The 25,758-nt window shown below is 44.0% G+C and overlaps 1 protein-coding gene across 9 annotated transcripts in view; it reads left to right on the top strand.

The window, feature by feature from the left end:
- Positions 1-25,758, top strand: part of RYR3 (ryanodine receptor 3) — a 575,944-nt gene that overhangs the window by 428,530 nt on the left and 121,656 nt on the right. For 7 of the 9 annotated variants that reach the window (XM_069595972.1, XM_069595978.1, XM_069595973.1 and 4 more), the window contains exons 42-48: positions 316-419; positions 2,228-2,363; positions 11,369-11,549; positions 12,740-12,851; positions 15,738-15,858; positions 21,470-21,639; positions 24,586-24,806. In XM_069595972.1, coding sequence (XP_069452073.1) covers positions 316-419; positions 2,228-2,363; positions 11,369-11,549; positions 12,740-12,851; positions 15,738-15,858; positions 21,470-21,639; positions 24,586-24,806 — 1,045 coding nt within the window. The remainder of the gene's footprint in view (positions 1-315; positions 420-2,227; positions 2,364-11,368; positions 11,550-12,739; positions 12,852-15,737; positions 15,859-21,469; positions 21,640-24,585; positions 24,807-25,758) is intronic. The other 2 variants (XM_069595974.1, XM_069595971.1) reach the window with 1 other exon arrangement.

Here is a 25,758-nt window from a genome sequence, read left to right as displayed (position 1 = left end):
TGAAGTGATTTTCTAACTTAAGCTATATTCACTGTCAGTAATGAGTGTTGGGGAGGAAGGATAGAAAACAAAGCTACTCTTGTTTTGTTTTCCTCCTTTCCTAATAAACCACTCATTCTCTCTCAAAAAAAAAGAAAGAAAGAAAGAAAAGAAAGCTGCTCTTGGATTGGGCGGGCAGCCCCCCTTTGAGGACAGCGATGTATCCAGGTTTTGTGTTTGCTGACCTCTCCTGGCCATTACTGTGCACTGCAACCTCGGCTCAGCGCCGGGTGGCCTCTTTCTCCCTTTCTCCCCCCTTCTCTCCTTCTTCCTCAGCTTCCCCCTCGATGAGAGGATCCACCCCGCTGGATGTGGCCGCTTCCTCCGTGATGGACAACAATGAGTTAGCTCTGGGCTTAGAGGAGCCAGACCTCGAGAAGGTAACTGGCCTTGGGGAGGTGCTGTGCCTGCTCTCCCCTGCTTATAGCACAGCCAAGCCAAGGGAAAGCAGACCAAAGGCTGAGCCTCCATCAGAACCTCTTCAGTGTGTAAGGAAAGTGTGGCGGGATGTGAGTCCTGGGAACCGTGTGATAATTAGGACCGGAGCATCTGCTGTGGACAGGACTTGCCAGCTCCACAGACACCTTCACCTTCTTCCTATCCTGTCTTCACTGTTTCCTTGACTGGACAGCTGATGAGACTGACGATGCACTTTCTCAGTCTGGAGAGGAGCCATCTAGTCAGGAGGAGGGGGACAAGGAAAGGACTGTCCACTGTGTGCTGGGTTTGGGAGCAGCTAGGAGCAGGCATCTGACTCCAACAAAGGGATCAGGAAGGGCTCTCAGCAAAGAGGTGACCCTGAGGGTGGGCGGAAGCTACTCAGTCATACTGAAGACAAGCGTGTGCCAGGAATGTCTGAATTTCAGAGAAGAGAGCGTGGTGTGCTTGAACTTCAGAAAGCTGGCTGTGACCAGAGCCCCGAAGCTTGCGGGGAGTGCTGAGAGGGGAGGAGAAACAGAAATGACTGGGCCCTATGCTGCCATTGCTGCTGATCGCAGAGGTCCATACACCTGTGGAATCACTGTGTGCCAGGCCTCACTCAGAATTGAGTCACGTGATCCTCAGACAAGCCTTTTTATCATTGCCCTAGTTATAGGAGAGGAAACTGAGGCATAGAGAGATGAGGTAGCATCCTCAGAGTCATCGGGTCCGAGTGTCAGAGCCAGGGTCGAAAGCGCTGGGCTCTGGAGGCCGTGCTGTTACCTGTGATGTTACGGGTCCTCACTCTAGAGCCTCGAGCCACAGAAACCACTGGAGGGCTTCAAGCAGCGGAGAAACACGACACGGTTTTTTATGTTCTGGAACACGTCCTGGTTTTAGGAAGAAGAAGTGATTGGAACAGAAGCAAGACAAACCCCACCCCACCCCATACACACACGAAGTCAGGAGCTGCGCACCCAGCAGCGAGTTTCATGATTGCTGTTCTGTGAATGCCCTGGGCATTCCTGGCCTCTGCCTCCGAGACAGAGCTTAGTCAGACTTGGGTATTCATCCATTTACATGGCAATAAATATCTCAGTTTTCATTTAGGTGATATGATGCTAACTGACACCTGTATTTAAAATTAGGTGATGATTCTCACACGATAAGGCAGTGCCCCAGGGTGCCGTGCTCAGCAGCCCACCCTCAGTCACATTCATCTGTTCACATGATAGCTGCTCATCAGGGACCTTGAGTCTCCCTCGGAAGGGAGACCAGGAGGCAGGGAGGAGAGAGAGAGGGTACCCAGGGAAATCTGTAGAGGAGAAGGAGAGCCCACCCAGTCAACCAGTGACTGGACATTTTGGTTTTGAAATCCCATGGTCAAATGAACAGGCCCAGCCTGCACCCAACATTGTCTCCCCCATGGCCCCTTAGTTAGGCCTATGTTGAAATCCCATGTCCCTCTTGCCAGAACTTTTAAATGGCATGTCCCTCTTGCCAGAACCGGGAAATCATAGCATATGGCTTATATCTACATAGCAGTGATCATCAGTCTTGTCAATTGCTTGGAAACAAAAATGAGTAAAAGGTTCCAATTTCAAATCTGCTAAATTATTTACTTGGAAAGTAGTGGGCTGTCTCCAGCTTCTAGAGAAATGAAAACCCTTCAGTTCCCAGAATTGTTCATGCCTTACCAGCTATATAAAAAACTTCCATTCAAAAAAAAAAAAACCTGGGCACTTAACTTTTGTTTTGTGCTTGGCAGGTGGTGACCTACTTGGCAGGCTGTGGCCTGCAGAGCTGCCCCATGCTTCTAGCCAAAGGATACCCTGATGTCGGCTGGAACCCCATTGAAGGGGAGCGCTACCTGTCCTTCCTGAGGTTTGCCGTCTTCGTGAACAGTGAGTCTCAGTTTCCCATGCCTTTCAGACCTAGGATGGCACAAAAGCACTGCGTACCAAGAAAAGGAAATTCTCTGCGCTGCTTCCTATCTATAAACACGATAGATTGTATAGGTAGGTGGCAGCTGATAGAAAAACCTCTGGGACAATCAGGCTAGACAGGGATCAAGAGTGGAATCCAGGGGAGACAGTCCTGAAAGCTAGGACCAGAGCCTACAAGAAGCTCACTACATCGGCCTGCGCTTGTCACCTCTTCGTACCTCTTCTTCTAAAAGAGGGCGCTTGTTAATATCTTGATCTCACTTGTTTCCCAGAATTAAATGCAAGGGTGTCTCCAGATTCTTAGAGTTTTGGATGGATGGATGAATGGTGGGATGGATGGGTGGATGATTGAATGGGTGGATGAATGACTAAAAACATGGAAGAGCTGATAGCTGTTAAAGATAACTAAACTCCCAGTAGGGGAAAAAAAAAAAGAATTGCTATAGAAATACTAAATATCCTTCTTCTTAATGCAAACCACCTCTCATTTATAGTGAATTCCAAGTTGACACAAATTTTGCATTTCCACTAGTTTAATATGCTGAATATTGCATAAAATGAGTAGTTTCTTAAAACTGTACCTTGTCTCCAAAATTGTGTTATGGTATTAATACCAGCTTACTTGTATTTACATTATAGTTACAATCTTTCTCCCTTTTCCTATTTTAGAGTTTCTGGCTAACAAACCTAGCTGGGCTAGTTAGTGATTGCAGAGAGGGATTTCTGCGAATAAGCAGTCGTGCCGATTGTTCTATGAGAATTCACCTAAAAATGTATTGGTATCACGCGGGCATTGTCTTGCCATGTGCTCTTCTTGTCTCCTTCTCCCCAACCCCCTGCTTATTTTCCTACATCACAATGCACTCTGTCCTTAATGTTTGAATGGTTTCCAGTGTCCCGGTTTTTTCCCATTCTTGACTTGGTCACAGACCTTGAGATGCTTGTCTTTTGTCCCCCTAGGACTCAGTCCAGCCAGGTTTTCAGGGATCTGGGTTTTCTGCCTCCCTCTGTTCCATATCTACTGTCTGCTCATCATTGGCATTGCTAAACTCCCATTTTCTTCCTCTGCGCCAGTTTCAGAGTATCCTCTGATAGCCTGTCTTACTTCTAGTCCAGATGATTGCATATCCTGAATTAGTGCAGCGTTATTGTGGTTATAAAGGGGATTTTGTGTAGATTTTAAAGATTCATAAAGGCCACCAAATTCTATCAATAGACTGTGTGACACATACCAGATCCAGGAAAGACCCATCATCTTGGCCAACTTCACAGGAAGATCAAGGGTTTTGAGTCAGTTAGTGGGACTGTCTACTTGGATTATGAAGGTTGAGGAATCCACTGGCTGTTTTCTTACCTGGATGGCCAACGCTTGCTTTTGCTTATGTGGTACAACCATATTCAACTAAACTCTGAAACAATATGTTCGGTCCACCCTCTTTGCTTTCAGATTGTTTTATGCCTTTTTAATATACTCTACAGGACAATTTCATAATGCAATAAACTCCTGCAAATCTATTAAACCATCAGTAGGAAGATAGGTACACTTTAACCTTTATTATGTCTCTTACCAGGTGAGAGTCACATTTGGCTTTGGCAAAGACTATTGGCTTCTGCTTTGAAAGAATTTACAGTCTGGTAAGGGGAACAGACATGGACAGAGGTCACTATAATAAGGAATGGAGTAAGGTAGGCACAGAGTACTAGTGGGTTTCATGAGGGGACTCTCACATCCTGTTGAGATCAGAAAAGGCCTGTTGGGGAGGTAATATTAGAGACGAGCTTTGAAGGGTCAGATTTCCAGATGCTGAGATGCAGGAGAGGAGCCAGTTGAGCAGTGGCCCGAGGGCTAAAGCGCATGTGCTCAGGAAACACAGTGATCAGCTGGTCTTGGAGGATAGATGCACGGATGATCGTGCTAAGAGACAAGGTATAAAAGGTAGGTAGACAGCTCTGAGGGGGAGAATTGAAATGCCAAGCTGAAGTTTAGTCTTGACTCAGTGTGCAGAGAACTGGGAAACCTTTTCATCAGAAGAAAGACTTGCAACCACTGGGAACTTTTGTGCCCTGGTTAGGATAATGAGTTTCTGAATTGTAATGGCGGTGATGGGAATGGGATAGAGGAGATCCATTTGAAATAAAAAATACGGACCGAATTTATAGGACTCACTGGTGGTGAGGATTATAATGGCTGAGTCCTGGATATTTTGACATAAGGGAAAAAACAGGTCGTTTTAGAGCTTAGATATTTAAGGGAGAAAAGAAGTAAGGGTGGTCGGAAGGACAAAGTGGTTGGAGATGGAGGGTCATGGGCTTGTGCGGTTCGGGGAAGGATTTTGCAGTGTGTGACCCCCCAAATGGAGATGCCCCAAATTGAGGCTATAGAATAGAGATCAATCAGGCAACAGATTGGGACCAAGTGGACTTGCACGTCACTTGCAGTTGAAATGGAAAGAACAGACTGTCCAGGGGAGAACGTAGAGCAGGATTCATATGTGCAAACTGATTCATTTTAAATAACAACCCAGCGAGTTAGATATAGTTATCGTCATCATTTTATGGATAAACACCTTGATGCTTAGAGCCATTAATAAGTACCTTTGCCAGAATCACACAGCTAGTAGACATTTGTGAGGATTTGAACCAGAACAGATTGGCTCCAGAGGCCAAACTTTACTCAAACCATTATATGGCATTGCCTTGTAAACACTGTCTCCTAATGAACAAGGAGAAACAGCATTTTCTCCTTTGAGTTGATCAAAAATTGTGGAATTGTTTAATTTCTGTTTGGTGCTAGTGTTTGTTTTAAAAAAAATTTTTTAAGCCAAATCAAAAGCTCTTGCTATATCAAAATAATAGAATTAGAAAATTCTCTTCTAACATTATTTTACTAGTTTCTCTTAATATTGGTGTTAAATCTTCTTAAACAAGATTTGTCTTTAAGAGAACTTCTTAAAGCATATAATTTTCTCCACTTTATTTTTATTAGCTTGCTGGGAAACCTTGGGTTGTGTTTAACTCTGGGAGGACTGAAGTTGAGAGGTTTCTATTAACCCAGCAATTACAAACTTTATAGCCTGTCTAGACACTGATGTGTCTGGGTGTGTGATTAATCCCTGCCTAAGTAGGAAAAGATTCCTTACAGATCCACAAGAGGAAGGGGAATTCCCTGGCAGCCCAGTGGTTGGGACTTGGTGCTTTCATTGTTGAGGGTCCAGGCGCAGTCCTTGGTCAGGAAACTAAGATCCCACAGACCATGTGGCACAGTCCAAAAAAAAAAAGAAGAAAAAGAAGGGGAAAAGTAAACCTGTGCCTCCTTAGAGTCCTTGGAGTGTTTTAGTGTATCTTCCTCAGGCTGCAAACTAATCTGAAGAACACAGTGTGTCCAGCTTCACTGAATCTATTTCCCTAGGCAGCTTGATCATAACTCGGACATCCATCGTGTGACATGTGAAGAGTACACGAGGGGCTGTGAGAAGTGCCAGGAGACACGCGCGAGGCGTTCTACCCTGAAGTCACTGAAAGTCAAAGCAGCAAGCAGAGCAAACCGAAGAAAAATGATCAAAACATTACATCCATACTAAAACTCAACTACACCCACCTCCATAGTGCCACACGTGGCTGTCGGCAGGCCAAAAAGGATGGTGCTTATTGGAATCTTGGAATATAGGAATGCCTGGGGAAGAAGGCAGATGTTGAACAACATCCCGAGGAAAGATATGGACCTAGTTTAACAGAGTAGTTAGGGGAGAGCATACTGAGAGGCGCTGAGCTGGGAGCCAGAAACCTTTTAGGGTGTGACATTTATATCTCAATAATGCTGAAAAAAAGGTCTTTTAGGATCAAGAATACAAATTTAGCATGTTAGCTCTGAAGGGCATAGTAGATACAGATGCTTAAAAGAATCAGCTGGTTCTGTATTCATGTTTTTAGAGTCAGAAAAAATGAAATAACCACTCTTCATTGTGATTGGTATTGATGACTGGGGATGGTTAAGATTAAAATGTCTAAGATTTTGTTCTTGTTATCAAATTTATAATCCTAGGAAATGGACAGCCTCAGTTCTTGCAAACAATGGCTGATAATTGCGTTGGTAATGCAGTGATGGATAATCACCCTCAGCGTTCCATTTGATCCTTTCAAGCCTCTAAATGATATTAACAAGAGGCCTGAGCATACAGGGTTAGATAAGTCAGATATGGACCGTGTTCTCATTAAATACACAGTCTAGTATGAAAAATACTGATACCAAAACATTCATTAATTACACTTGTGTACAATGCTTTAAGAAAGAAGATGGGGTGTTTTGGAGGATTAGATCCTCTGGAAATTTCCAGTTTAAGCTGATCCTCAAGGGCAAAATGGAGTTGCATAAGTCAAGGGTTTATGTCAAAGGAATGGAAAGGAAGAGAGCATTCCAAGCAAAAGAACTTAAAATAGGGATTGTGGTTAGAATATAGACAGTAGGAAAAGCAATGGGCAATCATGACATTCTTATTAATCATTCCTGTGATGAGAATGACTGCTTAGGATTAAAATGAGGAGAATCATTCCATTTCCATCTAACTTCCCAGGAACATTGAAAACAAGGTGGTGATACAAAGGCAGTGTTGAGAGACTTTGAAGAGAAGCTCTGAACGTGCACAGTTACTAAGCTTATTATTCATTTGGAACTCCAGCAAAAATGCTGCTGTAAGCCCTTGGACAAAACTAGTTTACCTCAGATCTCTCTCTGCCTTGAAAAATGCCCTCAAGATCAGTATTCCTCTTCCCCCTGGGGATTTGGTTGGCAGCCCAGCTTACTGAGCTACAGGTAATTAGAAGAGACTGTTCTTTTTTAATCAGACCAAACTTTCTACCTTGCAAAACCTTCAGAAATACTTTTCCTTGGTCCCCTCTCCAACTAGCATCAATGGTTGCACTTCAGTTCCTTCCTCTTGCAGAGTCCTCTCTGCATCCCCGACGGATGACCAATATCCAGTGATCAAGCTATAGCTTCCTGAGTCCATTGTACCAACCAACCTAATTAGCTTAGATCTGGCATCTGGCCCCATCACTTCATGGCAAATTGATGAAGAAATAATGGAAACAGTGAGAGACTTTATTTTGGGGGGGCTCCAAAATCACTACAGATGGTGACTGAAGCCATGAAATTAAAAGACGCTTACTCCTTGGAAGAAAAGCTATGACCAACCAAGATAGCACATTAAGAAGCAGAGACATTATTTGCCAATGAAAGTCCATCTAGTCAAAGTCCATCTAGTCAAAGCTACAGTTTTTCCAGTAGTCATTTATAGATATGAGAGTTTGGTCTATAAAGAAAGCTGAGCATTGAAGAATTGATGCTTTTGAAGTGTGGCATTGGAGAAGACTCTTGAGAGTCCCTTGGACTGCAAGGAGATCCAACCAGTCCATCCTAAAGGAAATCAGTCATGAATATTCATAGGAAGGACTGATGCTAAAGCTGAAACTCCAATACTTTGGCCACCTGATGTGAAGAACTGACTTATCGGAAAAGACCCTGGAGCTGGGACAGACTGAAGGCAGGAGAAGAAGTGGATGACAGAGGATGAGATGGTTGGATGGCATCACTGACTTGATGGGCATGAGTTTGAGCAAGCTTCAGGAGTTGGTGATGGACAGGGAAGCCTAGTGTGCTGCAGTCCATGGGGCCGTAAAGAGTCGGACACGACTGAGCAACTGAACTGAAGACATAAGATTCAGATAAAATATGACTACCTTGGCAAATGAATTTCAATAGCATACTCAGTACAGAACTCACAGTCTTAATTCTTCAAATCCTTTTGGACATTGTGGTCCACGTTCCATCAAACTTCATGACACTGATCACTTTGGAAAGAACAAAGTTAATTTCAGCATACTGGTTAAGACAAGGGTTGACCCTTAAATGTTTCCATTCTGAGAACTGAAAGAATCTGAGCACAGTGTTTAAATAAGCTTGACTAATAGGGTTGAGTTTTTCCTCCATTTTTGACACTTAAAATGTCAAAGTTTTAGCTTCATTATTCTTGTAATAGGAAATGACAACTGGGAGTGTAGATATATGTGCTACCTGATAGGTGTTGAGGGCCGACAATATTTGAAAGTCGTCAACTGTGGGTTACATCTATAACTAAAAATATTTGCTTTCAAGTATACTGATTCTCCTGGTGGTTTTCTTTAAGTATTCCACTGTGAATAAACTCTATCATGTATAAATGCTAGGTTGACCTCATGGAAAACATGTCCTTAGAACTAGCATCACTTCTTTATCTGAACTCCTCTTGTAAACAGTACAATGTCAACCTCCCCTTGGGTTCCTTTCCTTCCTGATTCTTTCCACCATATCACTAGTATGACTATTTTACCCTTTTAGCATCTCCTGAGAATTTTCTTCACATGGATTCTGGCTTAGTTAAAAACAAATTCTGTTTTGATACTATATTAGATGAAACTTGAAGAAAAACTTCTTTTTTTATTTTTTTTAATTTTTATTTTTACTTTATTTTGCTTTACAATACTGTATTGGTTTTGCCATACATTGACATGAATCAGCCACGGGTGTTCTTTACTAAAACATTTAGTCTCTTCTTGAAGGATTGAGCTATAAAATAGTGAATGCATGCTGATGGGCTGTATAAATTCAGTTTAATGAAACTCTATTCTGAATCTAATTACATGGTTGTAAAACTTATGTTGGTGTATACTTAACAATCTTGAATTTTACCTGTGGTATAGAAGGTCAAGTGGTAAGAAAGGGTGTCAGCAGGCCACGCTTAGACCAGGAATACTGGCAGACTGTCCAGGGCTGTGAGACACAGCAGTGTGTTCACATGTGAGTTTGAGTGGGCACAAGTTAATTTCAAGTATTTGGAAGCAAGCTCAGCCCTTCTAATGCTGTGGACATGATGGAAGAAATCTCTGCACATGAGTAAGACTAATAGACTCGCCCTAAAACTAGAAGAGTCACAAGTAGCTCAACAGGACAAATGAGACTCAGTGAGCTGGTGCAGTGTGCCTGCTCACACAGGGATTTGCTAAAAATCTGGAGGAGAAGCCTGGCTTTATGGGTTCCCATGCTAATGCGCCACTCTAAGTTGACTCATAAAACTGCTCATTACACAGAACTTAAACTCTTGTGATAAAATACATCCATAAATTCTTCCTTGTACCTCCCTCCAAAAGATGGAGCCTACTTCTGCCTTTGAGTGAGAACTGGATTCAGTGACCCACTTCTCACGAGTAGGATATAGCAGAAGTGACAGTATGTGACAAGGTTGTAAAAGGTAATCAGCTTCTCCCTGATGCTCTCTCTTGGATCCTTTGTTCTGTGGGAAGCCAGCTGGCATGTCATGAGAACACTCAAGCAGCCCTATGAAGAGGTCTCATGGTGAGGAGCTGAAGCCTCCTGCTCACAGCCATGTGAGTAAGCATGGAAGCTGATACTCCACGTCCAGTCAAGCCTTCAGAAGATGGCAGCCCTGGCTGACATTTTTACCGCAGCCTCATGGGAGATCCCGAGCCAGGGCCGCCTCGCTTAGTCACTCCCAAATTCCTGAACTACAGAAACTATGAGATAATAGTTAGTCTTAGCCTGTTAAGATTGAAGATAATTTTTCATGCAAGGATAAATAATTAATACAACAGCGTATCAAGATGCAACCTCTATTATAGAATTGAATCCTCCAATAATATCTAGTAATTTCATTAAAATATTTTTCTTCAGGTTTCATCCAGTACACAGTGTCAAAAAGTCTTGTCTTTGCGGTTTGGCCCAGGGGTGAATTCTCAGACGCAAGTTAAGGTTTCGCGTGAGACAATGAGACAAAAAGTATGTCCCAGGAAGTTGTCTGAACAAGCTGTAAAACTACTTTGGATTGTAAATCTGACTCTGAGAAGCATTGGCGATCCCTGTCCACATGTGACAGTTCACTGCTTAATCACTTCTTTGGGAAGTGATACCTTGTCTTGGTCATCTACGGTTTCTTCCAAAGAGAAATACCAGCAAATACAGTCGTCCGATTTTTAGCTCCCCACACAGCAATTCTAAGAATAACCAAGACAACTTTACCAAGTAGATTCTTACCCAGATAAATGATTTCAGAAATGCCCTGAGGTCCATCCCCAAGAGTTTCCCTGGTGGCCCAGACAGTTAAGAATCTGTCTGCAATGCGGGAGACTCGGGTTGGATCCCTGGGTTGGGAAGAGCCCCTGGAAAAGGAAATGGCAACCCACTCCAGGATTCTTGCTGGAAATGCCATGATACAGAGGAATCTGGCAGGCTACAGGCCATGGGGTCTCACAGAGTCAGACACGACTCAGCAACTAACACTGTCATCCCCAAGAGAGACGTACCCCAGAGAGAACAGCTGAGGCATGTCACCTCTCCAGATGCTAACTGAAACACACCAGCTTGAGCTACCCTATTACTTCCTCTCAAGGAAGCAAGGAAATGCCTGTTAAGCACCCCAAGGGAGTTAATAAGACATAAAGGTCCTTTATTCTCTAAGTCACTGGTGAATTAATCAGTAATCCATGGTAGATGCAGTCGTGTATTTCTTGCCCTCTGAGGACCTAAATATAGTGAAATAATGTAAACAGCATAAAATCACGAACTGAGAAGCAAGACTCTGTTCTAATACTGGTTAGTTGTAATACTTCAGATAAATAGATTCTGACCTAATTTATCAAAGCTTTCTCTGCATCAGTATTACCTACTAACCTTAAGAGTATCTGCCAAGCTAAATCAAAACTGTTCTTCTGGCCTTATCAATTAGAAATCAATTCTGGGCGCCTTTGTCAGCAGTCCAGTGGTTAGGACTGCATGCTTTCACTGCAGGGAACACAGGTTCAATTCCTAGTCAGGAAACTAAGGTCCTGTAAATCACATGGCATGGCCGAAAAAATGAAATCAGTCCTGAGGTTGTCCCCTCCAGGGAGATGGTAATAATGCCTCTTTCCCTTAGGTGAAAGTGTGGAAGAAAATGCTAGTGTGGTGGTCAAGCTGCTCATCAGACGCCCCGAGTGCTTCGGCCCCGCCCTGCGGGGTGAAGGAGGAAACGGCCTGTTGGCGGCCATGCAAGGTGCCATTAAGATCTCCGAGAACCCGGCCCTCGACCTCCCCTCACAGGGCTACAAGAGGGAAGTGTAAGTGAATAGAATTGCCTTCCCGCCTCCGTATGGTTGGTGAGACCCCAGTATTCTCAGTACATGCATGATAAAGCAAGTGTCAATAACTTGTCCCTGGTAAAGCCGCCCAGGCTCTTTACAGCTGTTGCTCAAACAGCTTAGATCACTGTGAGCTTGTCATCTTGACTCTCCCAGTAAGCCTTGTGATCAGTCCTATCTTCCCTGCCTTCCCTTTCCCCTGCTCCAGACAGGTCAGTTGGCAAATCGAGACGTCGCAACTTCAGGCCCCAACACACCCCACCCCACCCCCATACCTCCCCGTGGCATCCCCACCAGAGGAAACTGTGTCTAGGCTAAGAGGCCTGGACCAACAGGCTCCAGTCACTGTCTAACTCCAGCCCGTCTCCTTTAGTATTTCGAACCCCAGTGTTTCACCTCATACCTCTCATACTTTTAAAAAGAGGGAGCAACCTCCACTTCCTCTTCTGAAAGTGTCTGATTTGATTCTTGAGGTAAAAAGAAAGCTGCAGAATGAGAAAAATCACAGCTCTACTAATCTTGGAATTTCACAGTTAAATATATAGTTAGTACATTATCGGCCTTGTGACCTTCCTTTCACTATGTCTCGTGACTATTTCCCGTTTTTCACAGCCTCTAGATTAGACCCCAGAATCTAGAGAAGGGATATAACTCAGCCTAGCTTGGGATATAACTCCAGCCAGGGGCTCTTTTTTCTTCTTTTTTTTTTATGGTCATCATTTCTGGTAGAGTTAGAACCCAAAACATAAGCTGTCCCAACTTGCTCATGTAACGTGAGAAAAACTGAGGCCCAGAGTCATATAGCTTCTTAGCATCAGAGCCAGGGCCTGAACTTGGCCTTCCTGACTCCTGTCCAATGAGCTTTCCATGTCTGCCTAGCAGGAAAATGATGGAATGGTTGGTAGACGTTTAGGGGGCCACAGTGCTGCTCCATGAGTGTGTGTGGTCTGCAGGATCCACTCATGGCAGTTAAGTTCATGGGAATATATCTGGGTCATTTGAGCTTGCTGAGTTAAACCACCTCATTGACATCTGGGGGGAGAGAAAGAGTCCAGTGGAAAGGATGCGTGATACCGAAGGTGAACAGAGAAAGTATTTCCATATTGTGTCTAGAACATGGTGCCACCTGCCTGACTTCCTTACAGCTCCTTGTGTTGCTTCTGTCTCAGCAGCACAGAGGACGATGAAGATGAAGAAGAGATTGTGCACATGGGCAATGCGATCATGTCATTTTATTCGGCTCTTATAGACCTGCTGGGCCGCTGTGCTCCTGAGATGCACGTAAGTGATGAGTGCCCAGAGAGCAGCTTTGAGGGACTTGAATAGGGAACACGGTAGATTTCGTGAAGGTCATTTCTTCTTCTGTCCCCGGCACGTGTGAATGTGCCTTTCCCTCTGTTCCTTCTAGCCAGAATCAAAAGTAGTTTCTGCCTCTGGTAGCCGATTCTACAGCTTTCTGAGGAATGACTCCTGGGAAAATCTCTGTGTCTTATGATTTCTCTGTGCCCCTAGTAGGGCATATCTGCTACATATTCTTGTCTCAGAAGCCTTCAAAACTTACACTTCCATGTGACCAACTTGATTTCATGGTTGTCTCTGTCAGGACACTCCACATGGAAGATCTTTTCTTGATGACCATGGTGTTAGGCATCAGGAAGGTAGTCACAATTCATGTTTGATTATTTCCCAGCGGTAAGCTTTGCAGACATACTGGAAAAGATGATTCTATTTTTATGAGATGTCTTCTCAAACATTCAGTTTCAAACTGAATTTGTGTATTCAAAGTTGTGTTTTCACCTTCCCTTTTTCATCTCTGCTGGGAGTGGAGACACATACTGGCCCTATTTCTCATAAAGTCTCACATTATTAAGTGAGAGAGGAAATAATCGCTGCTTATAGGAAAACAGAAAACATAGCTTCTTATATTTTAAAAGTACTTGGTAACTGTTTAATAGAACTTTGTTCATCCAGGGCTCAGGTGCTCTCTCCACAGTGTTCACTGCATTTGGGTTATGCCAGTGTCTCCTAAAAGTACTTGCAATGCAGACTGCTGTTGCCGCTGCTGCTGCTGCTAAGTCGCATCAGTCATGTCCGACTCTGTGCAACCCTATACATGGCAGCCCACCATGCTCCTCCATCCCTGGGATTCTCCAGGCAGGAACACTGGAGTGGGTTGCCATTTCCTTCTCCAATGCATGAAAGTGAAAATTGAAAGTGAAGTCGCTCAGTTGTGTCTGACTCCTAGAAAATCCATAGACTGCAGCCCACCAGGCTCATCCGCCCATGGGATTTTCCAGGCAAGAGTACTGGAGTGGGGTGCAATGCAGACTAGGGTGATATAAATAGTGGTTTCTGGTATTGATGAGGTTATATATTTGGTCACAGACATGATAACAGTGGATATGTTGCCTTTAATGCTAATGAAAAAAAAATAGCATTGATTTAAGTAGTAGCTTTCAAATTGTTTTGACCAAAAAAATTATTTTGATCATAGTAAGAAATTTTGGGTTGGCTAACAAGATCATTTGGGTTTTTCTGTAACAAATTTTTCCAAACAAACTAGTTGACCAACATAATATCATTTACATTGCAACCTAGTATACATATGTTCCAGACACAAAACTTATCCTTGCTATAGATAATGCATTCTAATAGTTTCTACTCTGTTCTAATATATTTCATGCTTTTTAATGCTGGTGACAATCCACTAACTGATTTTACAACCCACTAGTTGGTCAAGACTACAGTTTGAAAGACACTGCGTTAAAGCATTCACTCTTATCTTTCTTCCTATATGTCATGTGTTATCTGCTTAACAATGTAGCCTGTTTGGAAATCCATCTACAAGTGTTAAGGGGAACTGTTCCAGTATGGAAGAATCGAGGGTAAAAGTACTGTGTGCTTTTGTGACCCCATAAACTGTAGCCCACCAGGCTCCTCTGTCCATAAGATTTTCTAGGCGAGAGTACTGGAGTGGGTTGCCATTTCCTTCTCCAAAAGAGTACTGTAGAGAAAAGAAAATCTAAATCTTCAAAGGGGAGGCTGATCAGAATGCTTAACTTGTAATAGTTTCTAGTTCCTACTGTGGAACTAGCGCCTCACCCACACGGGCCCATCTTTCCATTTCTGTGCTGTTAAACAAATAAAGGAAAATGAAAGGGAGCTAGGGGAATTCTCAGGTGTCCTTCTGTCTTAGGGTGGGGGGTCAGTTCCCTTGATCACCTGTCATCTCTTCACAAAGCAGGTTACGCAATTTGCCTAGTCCCAGGAAGACTGGCTGCATGGGATAGCTAAACCCTCAGAGCCCCACCTGGGAGAGAGTTTCTTCCTTGCTTACTGCCCCTCAGATTCAACCTCATAAACATACACATGCTTCTCCCCTGACCCCTCCTGTGTGAGTAAGGGGAACGGATGATGCAGTCATCACTCACAGCTGCCCCTGTGCTCACAGCTAGGCTCACACATAGGTGTCCCCCTGTCTCTTGTGTCCCAGCATGTCACCCAGCTACCTCCTAGGTACGCTCAGTCCTGAGCTCATGATACTTCCATTGCCAGCTAAGAGCCTGTGCCCAGAAGCATGCCTGCTACCCCCACATCCAGGAGGATGTGGCTGTATACATGCCCACCGTGGCCGTAAGAATCAGGTTATCCATTCCCAAATAACTCCCTTGAGACGCTGAAGCTCTCTCTGACATCATCTATACTCCTCTTGTTGCCCCTATTCCCAGCATTAATCAAACTTTTTTAGGAAAGCAAAACACCTAAGTCATGTCTACACTGAGCAGAATTCCAGGGTCTGGAATCATGGCCACATTGTCACCACACTTGCCATAGCTACCTAGAGCTCCCAGGACTGCAGTCACACTGAGACCTAACAACAGGCTGCCTTCGCTGCTGAGACTACACGACTGTTGCTATCACAGCAAAGGAAGCCACCTGCCCTTCTTGGCCAGAGTTATTCCCTCAGTAGCACCTCTTCTAGAAAATCAAGAGAAAGCGCTTCTTTTTCCCTGTGGCCACCCATGTCTAGAACAATTAGGAAGACAAAGAAGTGTACCCATCCCGTCCCCCCACAAGGAGAATCATTTTACAGCCCAAGGTTTGAAGGTGGGGTGGAGTGGGCATATGGGAACCTCATTTATCTTACTCTCCAACCCTACCTTGCAGCTTATCCAGACAGGAAAGGGAGAAGCCATCCGGATCAGGTCCATCCTGCGCTCCCTGGTTCCCACTGAGGACTTGGTTGGAATCATCAGCATCCCCTTGAAACTGCCTTCCCTGAACAAAGGTAAGGGAATGGCTGAAGACGGAGTCCTGCCAGCCTCCCCAGGGCCACCCGCTCGCAGCAGAACCCTGTGTGCAGAGCAGGGATCCTCCTTACCTCCTACTACAGGGCAGGCTTCACAGGAACAGGATCTTGCTCTTTTTCTGGCGGTGAGGAGTTCTCTCCTCCCAGCTCCAGCTGGCTGCTTGTCTCCTCTGCTCCTTTGGGTTGAGACTTCCCTACTCCATGTCCTATAAATACGGCTAGCCCAGACCTCACTGTCTTCTGAACTGCAGTTGTCTGGAGAGGGGCTGATGGACTGGGACCAATAGGAGCTCTCCCCAAACCTCCCATCTCCTTTGCCTCTGTGCCCCCAAACTGTGCAGTGAGCTGGGGCAATGGAAGGCTAGGGTCTGCCCCAGGCTCCCTTGGCCATAATGCTATGCACCTCACGGCCATGGACCATAAAGAGGCTTCTCCCACTGCTTCTCCTGACATTGGGCATCAGTCTGTGTTAACCTTACAAAACTTATACTCTCCCCAAAACACAGAGGCTCTCCATGGCACTCCACCTACTATCCAGTTGGTCTCCCCCTGGCTGATGGAAAAGTTGAAAAGATAGCATGATGCTGCTGCAGTGTTTCGCAAACTGGTGTTCTGCGAGACATTTTGGTAAAGGATGCTAATTGCTGTACATGTTAACAAGGGGTTTGGAGTCAAATAAGTTTGGAAAATACATTTTTCTGTCTTTATTGAGATATAACTGACATATACTGTTGTATAAGTTTAAGATGTACAGTGTGATGATTTGATATGTTTATCAAAATTAAGTAAATGCATGCTTCACCTTGCATAATTATCATTTGTTGCTGTTATGGTGAGAACATTTAAGTTCTACTCTCAAAGTAACTCTCGAGTATACAATATAGCGTTGTTAACGATGGTCACCATGCTGTACTTTAGATTCCCCCAAACTTACTCATCTTATAACTGCAAGATTGTACCCTTTGGCCAACACCTTCCATTTCCCTCCCTTCCCCCAACATGTAGTAACCATCCATCTATTCTTGCTTTCTATGAGTTCGATTATTATGAGTTCAATATATGAGTGAGCTCGTACAATGCTTGTCTTTCTCTGACTTATTTCACTCAGCATTATATCCTCAGGGTCCATCCATGTTGCTACACAGGGCAGGATTTCCTTCTTTTATGGCTAAACAGTGTTCCTCTCTGTGTGTCTGTGTGTGTCCTTATGTCCCACGTTTTCTCTATCCATCTATCTGTGGACACTTAGACTGTTTTTTCCTATGTGTTGGCTATTGTGAGTAATGCCGCAATCAGCATAAGGACGCAGATACCTCTTGAAGATACCGATTTTGTTTCCTTTGGCTATATATCCATAAGTGGCATTGCTGGATCATTTGGTTGTTCTGTTGGTGATTTTGAGGAAACTCAACACTTTTTCCATAGTGGCTGCACAATGTATATTCCCACCAACAACAAGCATTCCCTTTTCTCCTTATCCTTGCCAACATTTTTTATCCCTTTTTTTTTTCAATAATCATTCTGATGGGTGTGAGGTGATATGTCCTTGTGGTTTTGATTTGCTTTTCCCTGATGGTGAGTGATGTTAAGCATCTCTTCATGTATCTGTTGGCCATTTGTATGTCTTTGGAAAATGTCTGTTTGTGTCCTTTGCCCATTTTAAATCAGATCATTTGTTTCTGTTGTTGAGGTTTTGAGTTCCTTGTATATTTTGGATATTAACTCCTCATTAGATATATGATTTGCAAATATTTTATTGCATTCTGCAAGTTGCCTTTCGTATTGTTGATCATTTCTTTTGCTATGCAAAAACTCATTAGCTTAATTTGTCCCACTTGTCGATTTTTACTTTCGGTGCCATATATCCAGAAAAATCATTGCCAAGACCCTATCAAGGAGCTTACCCACTGTGTTTCCTTCTAGGAATTTTAGGTTCTATTCTTACATTTAAGTCTTTAATCTATTTCTAGTCAACTTTTGTGATAAACTTTTGTGTAAGATAGGAATCCAAATTCTCTTCGTCTCTGATTTTAGACAATTTTATTATAATGTGTCTTCGAGAAGATGGTTTGGGATTGAAATTTGAGGGTGACTTATTAGCTTTATAAACTTGGATGTCCAAATATCTCCTCAGGTTTGGGAAATTCTCAGCCATTATGTCTTAAATAAGCTTTCTGCTTCTTTCTTCCTCTTTTCTCCCGGACTCCAGTGATGGGTAAATTATTTCTCTTAATGGTATCCCTTAAACCCTGTAGACCTTCTTCATTCTTTTTCATTCTTTTTTCTGTTTGTTCTGCTTCCTGAATAATTTCAGATGATTTGTCTCTGAGTTCACTGATTCTTCTGCTTGGTCCAGAAGACGCTCTCTATTGAATTTTTCCATTTAGTCTTTATATTCTTCAACCCCAATATTTCTTTTCTGTTCTTTTTAATTTTTTTATGTTTTGTTCTATCACTTTGTTGAACTTATATTTTTGTTCTTGCTTTCTCTGTGTCATTAATTCGTTTATCTGGATTCTCTTGTGGCTCTCTAAGCATCTTTAGGATAACTATTTAAAATTCTTTGTCAGGCAATTCATGCATCGCTGTTTAGTTTCAGTTACTAGGCGTTTACTGTATTCCTTTTGTGGAACATGTTTCTACTGTTCGGCACGAGCCCTGTAGCCTTGCATAGGTATTGTGCATTTGAGGAAACAGTCACCTCTTCCAGACTCTATGGACTGACTGTGATAAAGAAAGACCTTCGCCTTCAGGTGGGGCTCTTCTGGTATAGGAATGTAAGGCAACTTCAGGTCCAGACAGCACATGACGTCTTGTTGACTCGGGCCCCTGGGGTCAACAGTATTGACGACTGAGTGGTCCTTGACCAGTGCTGCCTGGGGCTGCCGTGGCTGACAGGGCTGTGAGGTCCCTAAGCAGTGCTTCAGGTCCAGCAGCTAGGGACCAGGGCAGGCAGTGGTGGTGGTGGGCAGGGCCAGCGGTACACACACTCACAGGGACCAGCTGTAGACCCACATGTAGTGGCAAGGGCAGGGCCAGCAGCAAAGGCCAGAGACAGCTGTGGGTACTCTGGCACGTGGGGAGACCCTGCTGGGTCTCATCTGGGTGCAGGTATGGCAGTGAAGGCCCGGAATCGGATCTGGGCGGGCAGTGTGCAGGTGCACAGCTGGGGCGGTAACCCTGCAGCTGAAGGAGTCTAATGGTGCCTCATGCTTGCACAATCACAGGGGCTGGGGCTGGGGCTGGCTGCTGGTGCAGATTCGGGGTTCTGGCTGTTGCTGGGGAGCAATGGGGAGAGAATCAGGTGACTGGGCATCGGTGAACACACAGACCCATGGGACAGAATCCCGTGAAATCTGGATTTTGTGGTGGCTGTGCTGGCTTTTGGTTTCTTCAGTGGCGAAAGCTGCTGGGTCCTCAGCAAGCAGGTCACTGGGAAACACAGATCTCCTACTGTGTGGCTGATACTGGCCACCCCTGCCCATCTTTCGTGTTCCTAGGTGTCTCTAGGCATCTCAGCCAGTCTCTGGGTGGGTGAAACCAAAGCTGGTCCTTCATGCAGTGCCCCAGAAGGCTCTGGAAACCAATCACACACCCTACTCTCACTAACTGGAGAAAGAAACTCTTTCTAGTTGAGTTTCCTTCTTGGCTGAGCAGGGCCAGCCTGAAAATGCAGGCAACGTGAAGCCACCCTTCCCTCCCTTTTTGTGCACTTACTCTGAGATATTTTATTCCGCTATGTTCATTGCACGGACTGATGCTGAAGCTGAAACTCCAGTACGTTGGCCACCTGATGCAAAGAGCCAGTTCACTGGAAAAGACCCTGATGATGTGAAAGATTGAGGGAAGGAGGAGACGTGGGCAACAGAGGACGAAATGGTTGGATGGTATCACCGACTCAGTGGCATGAGTTTGAGGAAACTCCTGGAGATAGTGAAGGACAGGGAAGCCCGGTGTGCCTCAGTCCATGGAGTCACAAAGAGTCGGACACGACTGAGTGACTGAACAGCAAGTGTTGCCGCAGTTTATTGAGTGGGGCCCTCCCTAAGCCCTCCCAAAGCTGGTGTTGCCCATGGAGAGCCGATCTTTGTGGGGAAATCAAGGTTGTAATCTCCTACCCCACCCCATCTTAGCGACGTCATTCTTGAATGCATCACATTTTATAACTTCATGAAGCCTCTGAGAAATCATGTGGTAAAGAAGATAAATGTTGAACTCAGTGTTTCCCTTGAACACAGAACGCTCATTAGTATCTGGGCAAAGCACTGTCTTCAGAATACTGGATGTTTGAGAGATTAATTCCCTGTTCGTAAACAGCTCCCCCTAGTGCTCAGGGGAGGAGACGCAGGCAGCATCCTTGCTCTCCCAGAGTCCTGCATAGATGCCTGGGCTGAATTAGGTTTTGGGCTGGATAGCACCAAATCTTTACAACCCTCAGAGTGCCTTATGAAGTACAGAATTTATATAAGCTGTGACTTTAGCTTGATCATTCCGGGGCTCTCTTTTCTAGTTTTTGGTCTTAACTAAACTGTAGGAGGAAGACTTTTTCTTTTTTATCCCCTTTAGAGATCCTTTTTGTTCTCCACGTCAAGAAATTTTTTTTTTTCTTCATGGCATTTTCCTCACTTTATCTTTGACCCTTTTTATTAAAATAAGGTTACAATTCTTGGATGATTTTCTGATCTGAATTTCACCTAAACCAGATAATACTCACCAAATACTGAAAGAGTATGTCCTCAGCTTTGTGCTATCTAGGTTGCAATGCTTATAAGCATGACATACTTTTTAATTTAATCTGCCTTACATTTTTCTCCCTCCCTTTTTTATGTCATCATTGAACAAAGCAGTAAATCAAGCCCTGACTGCTGGCATTTGCTCACCAACCTCAAGCTCCCAATGCAATATCGCTGAGCATAGAGTTGGACAGAGAATTCACATAGCACCCTGCTGTACTGTATTTCCAACATACAAATACAATAGATGTAAATAAAATCAAATATACACTGCTGCTACTGCTGCTAAGTCGCTTCAGTCGTGTCCGACTCTGTGCGACCCCATAGACAGCAGGCCACCAGGCTCCTCTGTCCCTGGGATTCCCCAGGCAAGAACACTGGAGTGGGTTGCCATTTCCTTCTCCAGTGCATGAAAGTGAAAAGCAAAAGTGAAGTCGCTCAGTCGTGCCCGACTCTTAGCGACCCCACGGACTGCAGCCTACCAGGCTCCTCCATCCATGGGATTTTCCAGGCAAGAGTACTGGAGTGGGGTGCCATTGCCTTCTCCGCAAATATAGATTATAGTACAATAATTGGGAAGTGATAAGCTTTGAATATTTATCCTGTTTTAAAATATAATATACTTAATTACAAATTATAATTTTAATAATGGACATATCTAAAATCAGGCTCACTAAATTCCTGAAATTTTAGCAATCAACTCTTCCAAGCCAGTATAAACTGACTGTAGCACATTGTATTATTTCAAAAATTCCTATTCTTGTCAGGAGAACAAGCCACAGACAGACAAGCTCCGTGTTCCATTTGAGACTGTGGAGATAGAAGAGAGAATATGACATTCTCTGTGTTTCTTTCAGATGGGTCGGTCAGTGAGCCAGATATGGCAGCCAACTTCTGCCCTGACCACAAGGCGCCCATGGTACTGTTCTTGGACCGTGTGTATGGCATCAAGGATCAAACTTTTCTGCTCCACTTGCTGGAAGTTGGATTTTTACCTGACCTAAGAGCCTCTGCCTCTCTAGATACAGTAAGTGGTTAAAATGAGAAAATTATTTTTTCATCATTGTAAGCAATTAATACTGGAGTTAGAAGTGAAGTTTCTATCCACTCCCTGATCACATATTAGTAGCTTGCTTTAAAGGGTGAGAAGATAGAGAAACAAGAAATGGAGGATCTGAATTTTCTGGTCCAGAGACTTAAATGTGGGTAAACTGGACCTGAGATATTCAGTCTAGCTTGGTCCAGTGCAGTGTCCTTTCCTCGGCACTGTGGTGGTGGTGGCAGAGAGTGGTGCTATCCCGTGCGTTGCAGGGGTTTAGCATCATTCCTGCCCTCTGCTGGTACCACATACCAGTAGCACACCCCCAAAGCAATTCACCAGCTGTACCCTGGGAGACACAGCCACCCTCACATGAGAACCATGGCTCTATCACTTATGACGAAGGATGGCTGGCAAGCATGATAGGCTGGAAATACTCTTCCTACTCTGACTCCTTACGTTATATGCGCTGACCATCAGGAAGGATAATAGTCTGAAGCTCAGGGCATAACAAGGTCAATGTAACAGGCCAAGTACAAACCCAAGTTTGGCAGTCAAGTGTGAGGTAGGGTAATCCATCATCGACAGACATCAAGACAGGAGGCCCAGGAGTTAGAAAACAAGAATGCCAGGTGCTCCAGGTCAGGATGAAGCAGAGAGAGAGAACACTAGAAGTTCTGGGTTTAAGGAGGAAAGACCAACGAGATCAGCTTAAGTTTTAAAACCAATAGTGACCAGCTTAGGGTTGTTTTTGAATTGTATTATCACTTATTCATTTATCTAGCTTCTCGGGGTCTTTGTTGCCGCGCGTGGGCGACTCTCTCGCTGCGGCACCCGGGCATCTTGCTGTCGTGACTTCTCTCGTTGCTGAGCACAGGCTCCAGGTGCACGTGGGCTCAGCAGCTGTGGCAGGTGCACGTGGGCTCAGCAGCTGTGGCTCGAGGGCTTTGGAGCACAGGCTCAGCAGCTGTGGCACATGGCCTTAGCGGCTCCGCTGCACGTGGGATCTTCTGCACCAGGGATCGAGCCAGTGTCCTCTGCGTTGCAAGGTGGATTCTTAACCACTGGACCCTCAGGGTTGTTTTTAAAGAGCCAGCGGCATATCTTCTTGATCAGTTGTAAAGTTTCTCAAAGGCACCACCTGGTGTCCAACAGCAGAAGTGTGAGCTCCGGTGAGGGGTGGTCGGCTAGCCAGTACCTTAACTGGGGTGAATTCCACTTGAACGAGTTACTCAGAAATGGATGGAGTCACCCAGAAGTGGAAAGCAGTATGAGCCCCAATCTGAATGGGCATTCCATCCGTAGCTGTAGCATGGAGATAAGAAATGGTATATCCATGAAGGCATTAGGGGCATATGGCTGTTTTGTAAAATTAAAACAGTTAAAAGCTTCCACTGCTTTTTTTTTTAATCTTTCTTATAAGTTCTTTGATTTAAAAAATAAAAAATGATTAACTTGTGGGACATTCCCAAATTTCCTGATCAAAGCGTTCACTTTGTTTACAAATCAGATAAGCAGCAAATAATCTTCTAGACTTTGGTGTTCAAATCATAGGCTTATCTACACACTAACTTCCCCAAAGGAAGCTTTGTATTCAGTTTCTCAGCACATGCATTTTCATGCATTCTCTTTTGAAAACTTTTAAGCCACTGGCATCAAAGCTCTTCCTCATTTTAAAAACTCTGTCTTTTAAAGAGATAAATGTGGAAGATTAGCTATTTCTTTCCATATGATTACTGTAGCTCCTAGAAGGCAAACTTTTGATAATTAATAGGAATATCCAGAAATATGTACCATTCAAAGAAAACAGTTTATCAAATCATGTTATAGGAAATGTGTTACAGATATACTGGCTGTAATCATCACAGGAAATAAGGATATTTCATCTCTGTGGGCCGCAAGGTTTCTTTAGTTCTTCCTTTAAAAAAAAAAAAAAAAAGACAGTTAACCATGCTTTGGCTATATTTAATGTCACTAAGTGGGCCTTCCTTAAATCCAGCCTGTCTAAAGGAGCCAGAGAGAATGCTGTGAGTGATGACTACAGCAGAGTTTTAGAGAAGGCCGTAGGTTTCTATTCCATTACACGTTTTCCCATGAAGTGGGTTCCCTTTAGTGATGTCTTACCCTCATGCCAATTATCAGATTTCAGATTGCTCACAGTGCTCATAAACCAGGTGATGGGGTTAGAGCTCCACTTTCTCCCTGTGAAACTGTCACAAAACCAGTGTTTGCGTGCTTGCTGAGCCTGTGGTGGTGGTAGTTTAGTTGCTAAGTCGTATCCAATTCTTGCAACCCCATGGACTGTAGCCTGCCAGGTTCCTCTGTCCATGGGATTCTCCAGGCAAGAAAACTGGAATGGATTGCCATTCCCTTCTCCAGGGGACATTCCTTACCCAGTAATCGAACCCACATCTCCTGCATTGCAGGCAGATTCTTTACCGCTGAGTCACCAAGGAGCCTGTAACCATTTGCTCATCTCGAAATCACAAGAGGACAGCTTGTGAGTCTCCATAATGAGAGAAAAGAGATGGAGAACCAGAATAATATTATAAATAATAATACAGCAACTTGGAAGTTGGACTTTGCAAACAACAAGGGTGTTGGGTTAGATTGGTCATCAGCTCGTTTTAACAAGCGTTTGGAATTCTTCTTGAATGAAACAAGAGTTTGTGGACCATTTGGAATGAGTTAGCACCAGTCAGCATTTGCTTTTCTTTTGTTTATTATTTCTTTTAACCTGATTCTTTTTTTTTTCCTTTAAGATGCAAAAGATAAACAGTTCTCTTTAGACAGAGTAGGCAGTTATTCAGTCTGTCACTGTGAAACACACATATGAGTACACCTCCCTGCCTTGCTGGTTATGAGCTCAGCACGGGGGAAGCCTGGCCCTCCCTTCCCAGGAGACTGACCAGCATCTCAATCCCCTTTTCCTAGGTTTCCCTAAGCACCACCGAGGCTGCACTGGCACTGAACAGGTACATATGTTCTGCAGTGCTCCCACTCCTCACAAGATGCGCCCCTCTCTTTGCCGGGACAGAGCACTGCACTTCTTTGATTGACTCTACACTGCAGACAATATACAGGCTTTCCAAGGGGCGATCCCTCACCAAAGCTCAGAGGGACACCATAGAGGAGTGTTTGCTGGCCATCTGCAAGTAAGTGCACACTCCCATGTGTTTCACTTCTGTGTATGTATCTGCGTCAGCTGCATTTAATTGTGTAACCCTAGACCTGGTAAATCCAGCCTTAGGATATGCTCAGACTCTACGATTGTGCTGGGTCCCCTACTTGCCACAGGCTCTTTCTTTGTTTTTAATGTTCTGTTGAAATATAGTTGATTTACAATGTTGTGTTAAGTTTCAGCTGTAGAGAAAAGTGATTCAGTGATATATATATACACACACACATATATATATTCTTCTTTAGATTTTTTCCTCTGTAGATTATTAAAAGATATTATTCTCTGTGTCACACAGTAGGTCCTTGTTTATATATATATATATATATATATATATATATATATATATATATTACACAAACACACACACATACACAGGCTTCCCAGGAGGCACAGTTGTAAAGAATCTATCTACCATGCAGGAGATGTGGTTTTGATTCATGGGTGGGGAAGATCCCCTGGAGGAGGAAATGACAACCCACTCCAGTATTCTTGCCTGGAAAACTCCATGGACAGAGGAGCCTGGAGGGCCACAGTCCATGGGGTCACAAAGAGTTGGACATGACTGACTGAGCATGCACATGTGTGTCCATGCGTACACACACACACACACACACACACACACACACACACACGTGTAATAAACTCCTAACTTATCCACAGGCTCCACAGGCTCTTTCTGATGAAGCTCATCTCTTGCTCTGGGGAAGTGATGGGACTGACAGCTCAGGCTCTAGCCCTGAGGATTGGTAGGCCAGAAGATGAGACCAACTTTCAGGCCTGAAGTATTCAGATTAAGAAGTGATAAATTAGGCAGTTAGGATTACACAGTACTATATGTAAAATGTATAACTAACAAAGACCTACTGTATAGCATACAGAACTCTACTCAATATTCTGTAATAATGGATGTAATATATGGGAAAAGA

This window comes from Ovis canadensis, chromosome 7 (assembly GCF_042477335.2).
Source record: "Ovis canadensis isolate MfBH-ARS-UI-01 breed Bighorn chromosome 7, ARS-UI_OviCan_v2, whole genome shotgun sequence".
Classification (NCBI taxonomy): Eukaryota; Metazoa; Chordata; class Mammalia; order Artiodactyla; family Bovidae; genus Ovis; species Ovis canadensis.
Note: the sequence above shows the minus strand (reverse complement) of the source record. Positions and strands in the feature narration are given on the sequence as shown.